The 12450-nt window shown below is 44.2% G+C and overlaps 1 protein-coding gene across 3 annotated transcripts in view; it reads right to left on the bottom strand.

The window, feature by feature from the left end:
* Positions 1-12121, bottom strand: part of DHDDS (dehydrodolichyl diphosphate synthase subunit) — a 37037-nt gene extending 24916 nt beyond the window's left edge. For all 3 annotated transcript variants that reach the window (XM_070458980.1, XM_020909199.2, XM_020909200.2), the window contains exons 1-5: positions 12020-12121; positions 11370-11485; positions 9576-9692; positions 4165-4307; positions 662-778 (exon numbers count right to left, since the gene is read on the bottom strand). In XM_070458980.1, coding sequence (XP_070315081.1) covers positions 662-778; positions 4165-4307; positions 9576-9692; positions 11370-11432 — 440 coding nt within the window. In that variant the 5' untranslated portion in view covers positions 11433-11485; positions 12020-12121. The remainder of the gene's footprint in view (positions 1-661; positions 779-4164; positions 4308-9575; positions 9693-11369; positions 11486-12019) is intronic.
* Between the last annotated feature and the right edge of the window lie 329 nt (positions 12122-12450).

Genomic DNA, 12450 nt, shown 5'->3' with positions numbered 1-12450 from the left:
CAAGTAGAGAAGAATAGGAAGGAAATCTGATGTGAAACAAATCCACTGCCAAATATACATTACATTGCAAAGCCACACATAATGAAGTTTGGATTATTAAACTCTGTTCGCATCTGCAGCAGCATGTCCTCCTCAGGTCATCCCATCTATTGGTTAAAGCAGTGGGACAGAAAGAGAATTTCTTGAGGGATCTGTCTTCAGAGACAGGGATAAGGTCTGATACATTCCTACCCCATCCTCTGTCAATTAAAAAATACCCAAAACCACAAACATATATATTTAAACATGTATATATATACACACACACATTAATGTATGTAAATAGGTGCATATATACATATATACACACACAAATATATATGTATTTACATACTTAAATATGTGTGTGTGTGTATATATATGTATATATATAGGAGGGGGCAAGGCCCATGAAGGATGAAGATAAGAAACTGCATGTGTGAACATACACACATGCAACAAGGTACTGCAGAAACATCTCCTTCTGCCCTACAGCTGAAGGAAGAAGCTTCTAAGCATCCAAAACCAACTCCTTATCGCCTCTTGTACCAAATGCAGGCCACGAGAGGCCCAGGAAGCCTCCCTCCAGTCAGACGGAGTCAAAGGTTGACAGAGGCCCCTAAAGGAAAATCCGAAGACTTACTTGTTGTAGTTCCTGGTGGTCTGCACAGCCTGTGCGACCAGCTCCTGGAGATCCAAGGGCAACAAATGCAGATCACCCAGGACCCGGATACACACCCCATGCTTCTGCAGTTTCTCCCTGATCGGGGGGAAAGGAGGCAGGTTTGGGAGTTGGGAGAGAGCACCTGCTGAGCCGGAGAGAGCAAAGTGCTTAGATAATATTCAATTACCAGTGTGAGTGCTTTCCTGTGTGTCAGGCACCATACTGCATGTATTATTTCACTGCATGCCTTCAACGGCTGTGAAAGGAATTTAGCACATTTCCTGTTCTACAGCGGGAAACGAGGCTCAGGCAGAATAGGGTGAGGCTCAGATAGGGATTGCCCAAGGTCAAACAACCATCAAGAGCTGTGTCAGGTCTGAAACCTAGGTCTGTCTGATTTGAAAACCCAAACTTCTTTACCACATATTACACTGCCTCACATGTCCCTGTTGGCAAGCTGCATCACACGGATTCTATGCTATCTGTCCCATTTTGACAGGCGGACAAACTCAATGGCAGGAGTTGTACTACTGGTTACTTTTGTTAACTTCTTGTGAATTGTAAGTATAGCAACATCTAACATTAATTATATGTTTGTTAATTGCCAGACATTGGTCTGGTCTTCCCTGATGGCTCAGTTGGTAAAGAATCCGCCTGCAATGCAGGAGACCCCGGTTTGATTCCTGGGCCAGGAAGATCCACTGGAGAAGGGATAGGCTACCCACTCCAGGATTCTGGGGCTTCCCTTGTGACTCAGGTGGTAAAGAAACCACCCGCAATGTGGAAATCTGGGTTCAATCCCTGGGTTGGGAAGATCCCCTGGAGAAGGGAAAAGATACCCACTCCGGTGTTCTGGCCTGGAGAATACCATAGACTGTATAGTCCATGGGGTTGCAAAGAGTCGGACACCATTGAGGAACTTTCACTTTCACTTTTTCAGACATTGGTCTAAGTGTTTTACACACATTAAGTGTTTTACACGCATTCCATTTTTACATCTACCTTTGAGGCAGACACCATTACCATTCCCCTTTTACAGATGAAGAAACTGAGGCCCAGGGAGGTGAATTTGTTCAAGATCTGACAGCTGGTGAGTAGAAAGTCAGATACGGAATCAAGGCAGTCTGGTTCAAGGGCCTGTTTTTTAAATCACAACATTACACTGCCTCCATATAGTAACTCCCAAACAGCAGAGTGAGCATGAACTCACTGTTCCCTAGTCAGCTTCTTGAACTTGGGAATGCTAAGGAGAAACAGAATGACTAATGTTTGGAAAACAGGAGCTCCGTAACAAGAAGTATACTGTGGGGCAAGGGTATCTGGCAGGTTCTGGAGAACCCTGATCCAGAGTTGAAGGCTGTACCCACAGCCTTTCCACCCTGCAACCCTCAACCACATTTCTTCCAAGAGTGAGCAAGATCTAATCACCTAGTTTTGAGAACCCACTTCAGCGCTAGTAGACAAATGTATACTCAAAATCAAGGCAATATTTGAATAAGAATACCTAGATTTGGGAATTCCTTGGCAGTCCAGTTTTTAGGACTCTGTGCTTCCACTGCAGAGGGCACAGGTTCAATCCCTGGTCAGGGAACTAAGATCCCACATGCCCTGGGATGCGGCCGAAAAAGAGAAAGAATACCTAGATTCAAGCCCTAGAGCTACTGCTTACTATCTGACCTAGCATAACTGCTAAGCCTCGCCGAGCCTCTTACCTTGTAAACTGCGGGTGCTAACCATCTCTGCCATTCTGGGAAAGTGCCACACTGTGAGAGCACACATGGCCTGAAGCAGGTCTACAGGGAAGGAGCTGTGAAAGTGCTGGCAAGGAGCCAGGGGTCTGGGTTCCCAGCCTGGTTCTGCCACTAGTTTGCTGTGTGACCATGGGCAAACCTTTCTCTTCTTTCCACAAGGGTTAGTTTCCCAACTGATGAAACCAAACTAGACCAGTGGTTTTCCAAACTTCTTTTAGCCAAACAACTCTTTCTTTGAATCAAATCTGTAACAGATGTCCAATATATAAGACAGATAAACATAAAGCAGCACTGTTCCTTCTGCGTCCTTGCAAGCACACCCGTCACAACACTGGGGTTCTGTGGCACACTACAGGAAAACCACCACTAAGGTTTCTTATTGCTGTATCCAGGACTTCATAACCTAAGACCATGTCCTCTACTACTGACTAATTAGAACAATCTCAGGAGCACCTTTTAAGAACTGTAAGATTACCTCCTGTCTCTTGGAGTGCAGTATAGTAGATAACAGCTTAGCTCCAGAGTCAGAAAGATTCTGTGTGTTCTGGCTCTGTCTGTCTGATAGCTGCGCAACCCAAGATACACACCTAAACGTCGCTGGTTTTTACTTTCTTCCTGTCTAAAACTGGGATAATAATACCTTTCTCACAGGATAATGTGAATATTAAATGAGAATCCATATCAGGCTCAGGGCCTGACACATAGTATAAACACTTTAAAAAGGCAAGATTAGTGTGAAATACAGAAGAATCTGAACACCTGGAATGCGTCCCCATTACCTCTGTCCCCAGTCCCTTGGGTGTGACTTCTGAGCCCCAAAGGAGGCAGTAATGTCTGTGGCCCAGAGTCTCACCATCTTAACGTGGACAGAGAAGCCTGGCTACTCTCCCCTCCCCCAGACCCACACAGGGACAGAAGTGACAGAAATGTCCTAGGCCCAGCTCTGCTAGAGCTCTAAGCATTCTGTTCTCTCATCTGCCTGGTCCTGGAGTAAGGAGGAGCTGGGCGGAGAATGGTTGTAATGAAGACTTTGGGGCAGTCCAGGCTGGAGAGAGATGCACACTTTGAAGCAATTAATTCCCACCAAACATCCTCTTTGTCCTGTTCTGGCTTTGCTCCCCAAGTTAAGGCTTAAATATAGTGACAGATAAGACTAGTACCGACTCATCCCCATAAAGGCCTTTTGTGCATCATCCAGTCCCTTCCAAGGGAATATACAGGGAAGTGTAGTAGCTTTTTAGGGATGACTGCACCACAGAAAATGACTTTTTCAAAGTTTCTCTTACTCTACTCCCCTGGTCACAGCTTACTGGTCCCGGGATAGAAATCTGATCTAAGGTGGGCTGCTTAGAACTAGAACCAATTAGGGTTTTAGTTCATTCTGGGCTACGCTCTTGAAGCAGACAAAGCTGGTCTGTGGAGCAAAAGAAGTAAATGCCCAAGGAGGCATTTAGAATCCATTATCTACTGGATTTCACTTCTTAACTTCAGTTTTACCTGAGGCTGGCCATACTTGTCCTTGAATTCTATGAAACACCTCTGTACCCTGAAATAAATGTTTCCTTTGAAAAAAAAAAAGAAAAACTAGCTTGTCATACTTGCCACTGAGGAGGTCTTATTAATAGCAGAAAGATTTAGAGTTCCTTAACTAGCCCCAGAAAAGAGAGCTGAGGGTTAGGATAAGGCTGGAGGCGGTGGAAGGACACACGTGCCCCTCTGATAGCATCTTACTGTTCTTCCATCAGGCGGCTAAACTTCTCCCGGGCCAGATCCATTAGCCCGTCTACTTCACTCTTGGAGCGTTTGAAGTTCTCGATGCTGAACGCATAGACCGTCACCTCCAGGATGCCCAAATTCAAACACCAACGCAGAGTCTGAGGGGGAGAAGGCAAGGAGCTAGGATACAAGGAAGAGCAGGAAGGGAAACAGGACATGCCTTAGCCCCGACTCAGTGCTGAAGTGGGAGACAGACATTTTTCCTTCCCACTCTGGGTAAAGCTAGGTTAATACCAATGCTTCTCTCAGAATAATGAACCAAATAAGCAGAAAGCCACCACTTGAGAGACTGAAAAATGCAAACTTAATGAGTATTATTATGCTGATGCTACTGTGGTTTCCTGGAAAGAACTCTTTGCTGAGAGAGTGAAGTTCTAGGTCCTAGCCCCTAACTCCATCATGCACTTGCTATGTGACTGCTGGCATTTCACTGAAGTCTCAGGGCCTAAATCCCCTTATCTGTGAAACGGCATCACAATCCATCCCTCACCAGGTGGCTAAAGGTATATAAGAACACAGGTATTACTGCCCACAACATCATTATTCCAGAAGACTGAGAGGCTGATGAGTTACAAGACAAAGCAACAACTGCACAACCGTGCAGCATTTAAGTCTCCAAAGCGTTTTCACAGACATTAATTCACTTGATTCTTCAAGCAACCCTTTGAGAAAGGCATTACTGTTTTCATGCCTACTTTACAGACAGTAAAACGGAGGCTCGGAAAATGAAGAAATATATCAAAAGTCCACAGCTCTACTGTATGAATCCATTATGTGAGGTTCTAGAACAGCAAAAACTCATCTGGAGTGACAGAAATCGGAAGAGTGGTTGCCTGCAGAGCGGAAGAGGAGGTAGCACAGGGTTTCACGGGGAGGGGGCACAAAGGAACCTTCTAGAAAGATGGAAATGTTCTGTATCTTGATAGGGGTGTGGAATAGACTCATGAGTGCAATTGTCAAAACCCCAAATTTGTGCATCTCCCTGTATGAAATTACACCTCAAAGAAAAGAGAAGTAAAACTCAAATTTAAACTCAGTCTTCTGGTATTTCTCGAATCCAGTGACACTAAAGGTGGAGAACAAACTGGAGCTGTTGAGATAGGGCCTAGAGGCTAAAGGCAAGGGACAGAAGACATTCAAACAGAACTGAAGAAATAAAGCTGAAGAACCACCTTTCCAATTTGCTATCAGACACACAAACACATTAACTGCCACCTGAAGAAAATTACCAGCACAAACCTGAAACCTGAATAGGCTTGGGCCCTGAAGACCTTACCAGGCAGCAAACTTAGTGGGTACCTCTGGGTCGGGGCCCACCACTGACCTCAGTCAGTAAAGACGCTAATAACAGCTTCAATTTTTGAGCACTTCCACATGCCTTTTCCACGTGCCACATGCTTTTCATTGCCCCATATCATTTAATCCTTATGTTATTTCCCCATATTATAGATGGAGGAACTGAGGCAAAGGGAAGCTATGTAACTTAAAGCAGGTCACAGAGCCAGAAGTGGCAGAGCAGGAGTGCCGTGAATTCTGAGTGACCACAGAGGTTAACCTCCTAAGCACTAGGGCAAAACCACCTCTAGTCACAAAAGAGAAACTGAGGTCAACAGACCCGAAGACCTCCACAATGTTGGAGAGAACTCCACAACCGCTCATTCAAGGCAAAAAGTATCAGTGTGCTGGCTTCACGCTATGTTCTTGTGCCAGGAAGCTGAGATCCGCGGGCCAGAATTTCACAAAAATCAACACAGTCCATTGTTATCGTTAAATTTAATGTTTCCCAATTTGCAATAGGCATTAAAACCATAAAATGCCAATAACCTTTGTTGGAGTCATGTCCTTGTTTGTCTGGTACTTTTCCTACTTTAAGCATTTAAAGGCCCGTGTCCTGAAAAACACCTCAATCTCAGGATGGGTGGTCACCCCTACTTTTGCTCTGGAAATGTCACTTCTGAGAATTTATTCTAAACTAGTGCCATTTATGAAAGTGAAAAGCAAAAGTGTTAGCTGCTCAGTTGTGTCCAACTGTTTGTGATCCCATGGACTGTAGCCCACCAGGCTCCTCTGTCCATGGGATTCTCCAGGCAAGAATACTGGGGACATTCCCTTCTCTAGTGGATCTTCCTGATCCAGGTATCAAACCCGAGTCTCCTGAATCGCAGGTGGATTCTTTATCATCAGAGCCACCAGGGAAGCCCAGTACCATTTATAATGTCCAATAACAGTGGGGCAGCTGAACAAACCATGTCGGATCCTCAGGATAAAATGTTCCACAGTCATTAAAACATACAGGAAGAAAGGCTATATATGAACCTAGAAAAATAATTGCCCAAATGTCAAGAAAAAACAAGGTTATCAAAGCTATAGATAAAATATAGACCAATGGAACAAGATAGAAAGTCCAGAGATAAACCCACACACCTATGGGCACCTTATCTTTGACAAAGAAGGCAAGAATATACAATGAGGAAAAGACCAGTCTCTTCAATAAGTGGTGTTGGGAGAACTGGACAACTACATGTAAAAGCATAAACTCAAAATGAATTAAAGACCTAAATGTAAGACCAGAAACTATAAAATTCCTAGAGGAAAACATAAGCAGAACACTGTATGATATAAATCACAGCAAGATCCTCTATAACCCACCTCTTAGAATAATGGAAATAAAAACAAAAATAAATAAGTGGGACCTAATTAAACTTAAAAGGTTTTGCACAGCAAAAGAAACTATAAACAAGGTGAAAAGACAACCCTCAGAATGGAAGGAAATATAACAAATGAAACTGACAAAGGATTAATTTTCAAAATATACAAGCAGCTCATACAACTCAATAGCAGAAAAACAATCAACCCAATCAAAAAGTGGGCAAAAGACATCCAGATGGCTAATAAATACATAAAAAAGATGCTCAACATCATTATTAGAGAAATGCAAGTCAAAACTACAATGAGATATCACCTCACACCTGTCAGAATGGCCATTATCAAAAAATTTATAAACAACAAGTGCTGGAAAGGGTGTGGAGAAAACGGAACCCTCTTGTACCGTTGGTACTCTTGATGAAAGAGAAAGAGGAGAGTGAAAAAGCTGGTTTAAAGCTCAACATTCAGAAAACTAAGATCATGGCATCCGGACACATCACTTCATGGCAAATAGATGGGGAAACAGCGGAAACAGTGGCTGACTTTATTTTTCTGGGCTCCAAAATCACTGCAGGTGGTGACTGCAGCCATGAAATTAAAAGACACTTACTCCTTGGAAGGAAAGTTATGACCAACCTAGACAGCATATTAAAAAGCAGAGACATTACTTTGTCAACAAAGGTCTGTCTAGTCAAGGCTATGGTTTTTCCAGCGGTCATGTGTAGATGTGAGAGTTGGACTATAAAGAAAGTTGAGCATTGAAGAATTGATACTTTTGAACTGTGGTGTTGGAGAAGACTCTTGAGAGCCCTTTGGACTGCAAGGAGATCCAACTAGTCCATCCTGAAGGAGATCAGTCCTGGGTGTTCATTGGCAGGACTGATTTTGAAGCTGAAACTCCAATACTTTCGCTATCTGATGCAAAGAGCTGACTCATTTGAAAAGGCCCTGATGCTGGGAAAGATTGAGGGCAGAAGAAGGGGATGACAGAGGATGAGATGGTTGGATGGCATCACCGACTCAATGCACATGGGTTTGGGTGAACTCGGAGTTGGTGATGGACAGGGAGGCCTGGCGTGCTTCCGATTCATGGGGTCGCAAAGAGTCGGACATGACTGAGTGAATGAACTGAACTCAACTGTACTGTTGGTTGGAATGTAAATTGATACAGCCACTATGGAAGACAATATGGAGATTCCTTAAAAAACTATGAATAAAACTATCATGGGCTTCCCTGGTAGCTCAGCTGGTAAAGAATCTGCCTGCAATGCAGGAGACCCGGTTCAATTCCTGGGTTGGGAAGATCTCCTAGAGAAGGGATAGTCTACCCACTCCAGTACTATGGGGCTTCCCTGGTGGCTCAGCTGGTAAAGAATCTGTCTGCAATGCGGGAGATCTGGGTTTGATCCCTGGGTTGGGAAGATCAGCTGGAGAAGGGAACTACCCACTCCAGTATGTCCATGAAGTCAGTATGGAGATTCCTTAAAAAACTATGAATAAAACTATCATACAACCCAGCAATACCATTACTAGGCATATACCCTGAGGAAACCATAATTGAAAAAGATACATGTACACTAGTGTTTATTGCAGCACTATTTACAACAGCTAGGACATGGAAGCAACCAAGATGTCCACAGAAAAATGAATGGATAAAGAAGCTGTGGTGTATATATACACAATGGAATATTACTCATCCATAAAAAGGAACACATTTGAGTCAATTTGAATTAGGTGGATGAACCTAGAGCATATTATATAGAGTGAAGAAAGTCAGAAAAACAAATATCATATGTTAACACAAATATATGGAACCTAGAAAAATGGTACTGATGAACCGATTTGCAGAGCAGCAATGGAGACACAGAGAACAGACTTATGGACATGGGCAGGGGGGCGGAGAAGGAGAGGGTGGGATGAATGGAGAGAGTAGCATAGAAACATATACACTACCATATGTAAAACAGATAGCCAATGAAAATTTGCTATGACTCAGGGAACCCAAACCCCCTATAGCAATCTAGAGGGGTGGGAAGGGGTGGGAGGTGGGAGGGAGGTTCAAGAGGGAGGGGACATATGTATACCTATGGCTAATTCATGTTGATATATGGCAAAAACCAACACAGTATTCCTGAAACTCCAATACTTTGGCCACTTGATGTGAAGAACTGATTCACTGGAAAAGACCCTGATGCTGGGAAAGACTGAAGGTGAGAGAAGGGGATGACAGAAGATGAGATGGTTGGATGGCATCACCAACTCAATGGACATGAGTTCAGTAAGCTCCAGGAGTTGGTGATGGACAGGTAGGCCTGCATGCTGCAGTCCATGGGGTTGCAAAGAGTTGGACACGACTGAATGACTGAACTGAACTGAAAAATAAATAATTTTTTTCAAAAGCTACAGATATAATTTTATGGATGTTAAGTCATGTTGAACATACTATAAGGACTAGGATGAGGCACAGAAAAATATAAACTGTTGATTAAAGTGGTAAGAGGAGACAATTTTGTTCTTATATTGAATATTTTGTGATGATTCACTTGACGGTTTAATTTTTTATAAATGTTGATATGAGACTTAGAGCTAGCAAACAAGCAAGGAAGAAAACAAACAGCTATAAAAGCACTCTCAAACCACAGCAAACTAGGGCTTGGTTTTTTAGCCAAAATCCAATTCTCACCAGACCATTCACCCTTGATTCTGCCACCCACACCCACCTCTGCCAGTTTGTTGAAGCCCTGTGAGTGGCCCTCCTGCCGCTCCACTTGGCACTTCTTGGCATAGCGACGGTTCCCATCCATTATAAACGCAATGTGTTTGGGCATGGGGCCTGCCTGTGAGGTAAGAAGACAAATGGACACATCACATAATACTCAGAGATAAAAGGAGACAATATGCCAAGCTGATAGGCTTGAGTTATATGATAAAAGTCCTGAGGAAGGGAATTGAGTATTCTGTACTTTTTTGCTCAATACATAAGCATTAAGCACTTCTATTTATTTTTATTTATGTGTTTATTGAGCACTTACTACATGTCAAATACTATGCTGGATTTTTTATACTTCACCTTAGTTTTTTTTTTCATCATACACACATGTGAAGTAAATAGTATTATCTGCATTTTACACATGAGAAAACTGAGGCTCAGAGAGGTCAAGTGACCTGCACAAGTTACACAGCCAAGAAGAGACAAAGTGAGAATTCACACCGAGGTCTATGTGCTTTCAGAGTACATGTCTTAACCACATGCCCTTAACCACCAGATTGGTTTCATTAGCTTTCAACTGGAAGACATAGGAGGGATGGTGATGGATGTGGTCAAATGTAGAGGGCATCCTCCTCATAAAACAGGCATCCACTTCCATCTGAGTCCTGTCACACATGAATAGAGGCCTAAAATTGTTGGATCTTCTTATTTCACAAGAGAAGACACTCAAGATTTTTATAAAAACTTCAATGTCAGGAGACACTTCAAAACAAAAGGCATTTGGGAGGCAAACAAAACTTCTTATCTGGCTTAGTGCAGCCTTACGTTGTCCATCATAGCAAAAATTCACCCCTTGAACAATTTTCCCTCACTGGAGGGTTTCTTCATAGACCGCTTCCCCTGCAACTCTCTGACATTTTCTATTTTTGTCCCCTACATAGAGGCCTCCCCCCAAAAAAAATTCCAGTAAAGTCATGAAGTTTGTTCTTCCCAACACAAGACTGCAGTGATTCCCTAAGGAGATGCTTTCCATTTCCTGCACTGTCTGAGATCACTTGGCATTTTTTGTGTGTGGGGAGGTGGGGTTCAAGGCTTACTCATAAATTCACTGCTACTTGCTGCTTGGCTGCCTGGGGCTGAAACCAAGCTGACTGGCTCCAATCTCAAACCTTTCATATGCAGAGGATATAACTTTGCTGTGATTCCTAGAGAAAAAGCTGAGGGAAGATCTGGGGGAACCAAGGAGAGTGTAGGAAACAGAGTGATTATAGTCTTCAAATAGCTAAAAGGCACCCCCAACAATAGTAATTAAAAACTGCTAGACACTGTGGTGAGTGCTTTCTATGTAGTTTCATCTAATCCTCAACTCAAAACCACCATATAAAGTCACATGGTTAGTACATGACAGAATAGGACTTTCATTCATAGTTGTCTGCCTCCAGATCCCAAACTCTTAACCATTATGTTCTACTATCACATCAAAGCAAGATTAGTTATTTTATCTAAACCCAGAGGACAGTACTAGGAATAACCGATCAAAGTTCTACAGAAACAAACTTCAGGAAGACCTAACAGCCCGTACTGCCCAGTGATACCGGGAGGCCCTAGGTTTCCTGAAAACGCGGGAGTTAGGACAGTAATTTGCCAGAAACGTAGACTTGCAATTCTAAGAATCTTTCACACCACTGCTAAATTCTATTACAAATCCATAAACGTCAGGGATTACTCAACTTTAATAACAGGTTTTGATATAAGATTACCCAACAAACCAAAAGGCCAGCTGGTGCTGTGGGCCACTGCTCACCTTTATGATATTGGCACAGAACCGCTCCCAAAACGACAGCTCTCCTTCTTTGACCCATGACATAATTCTTGCCCCGGAGAAGCAGCCCAGAACGATTAGACACCAACCAGGTAACTCTGTATAAACAAGAAAGAGAATCAGAAGTCACCACGCCGGCAAACAACTACCTTTGACTTGCAACTACACCAAAAACGGTAGAGAGCAGCCAGCATTAGAACCCAAAGGCATTAGAACCCTAAGCCTCTAGTCTTTCTCTACCCAGACTTATAAGACAACAGGACTTTGAGGGCAGAGGCCTTTTCTTGGCTCCACGGGCTTGGTGGAGCTTGCTGCTATTCCCTTCTCCCTCAGTGTCTGCACCGCCTTTTTCTGAACATCTATTGAAAACGTCAGCTTCCTGTCACATCGTAGCGCCTACATCCTGATCCTTCCCCCTTCTTCCTTTTCCATCCTCCCCTAGGCAGCTTCCGACTTTCGATGCCCCAGGTCGACAACCCTTTCAGCTACTGCACCCGTTACCTCCTAGCCTAGAGCTTTCCCAATTATTTACTCTCTCACTGTCTCTTCCACTGTCCCTTTTGCCAGTCCCACAGCTGCCTCTCGCCCAGTCAATCCCTCTCCTCCAGTCCACCCCACCCTGAATCCAGCACCTTGACAAGCTCCGCCAGCGCCTTCCAACTGCTCCAGTGGACCGACACTTCATCACGACGTGGCGCTGGAAGAACACGTCATCGTTGGGCGCTGGGGCACGCCTCTCCCGTCACCTAAGGGGTGGAGCCCTGGCCTGCGCTTGCGCGCTTGGAGGAAGAGGGGCGACGAGGCGAGCGTACTCGGCCTTTCGAACGCCTGGGGGCGGGGCGGGTTGAAGCGAATGCGAGAGCTGGGCTTTCGGGACGCGGTGAGGGCTTGAGACTCGGCTCCGGGCCAAGTGTCGGGGACTTTGCTGGGGAAGGCGGGGACCAGACCACCTGGGAGAGCCGCTAAGTCTGTAGACCATCCGGTTACAGGACAGGAATCAGGAGCTAGGGGAGCCTCATCTCAGAAATGCCGGGACTTCTCAGCCGCTAGCAGCAGATTAGGA

The sequence above is a fragment of the Odocoileus virginianus genome, chromosome 30, assembly GCF_023699985.2.
Source record: "Odocoileus virginianus isolate 20LAN1187 ecotype Illinois chromosome 30, Ovbor_1.2, whole genome shotgun sequence".
NCBI classification, from domain to species: Eukaryota; Metazoa; Chordata; class Mammalia; order Artiodactyla; family Cervidae; genus Odocoileus; species Odocoileus virginianus.
Note: the sequence above shows the minus strand (reverse complement) of the source record. Positions and strands in the feature narration are given on the sequence as shown.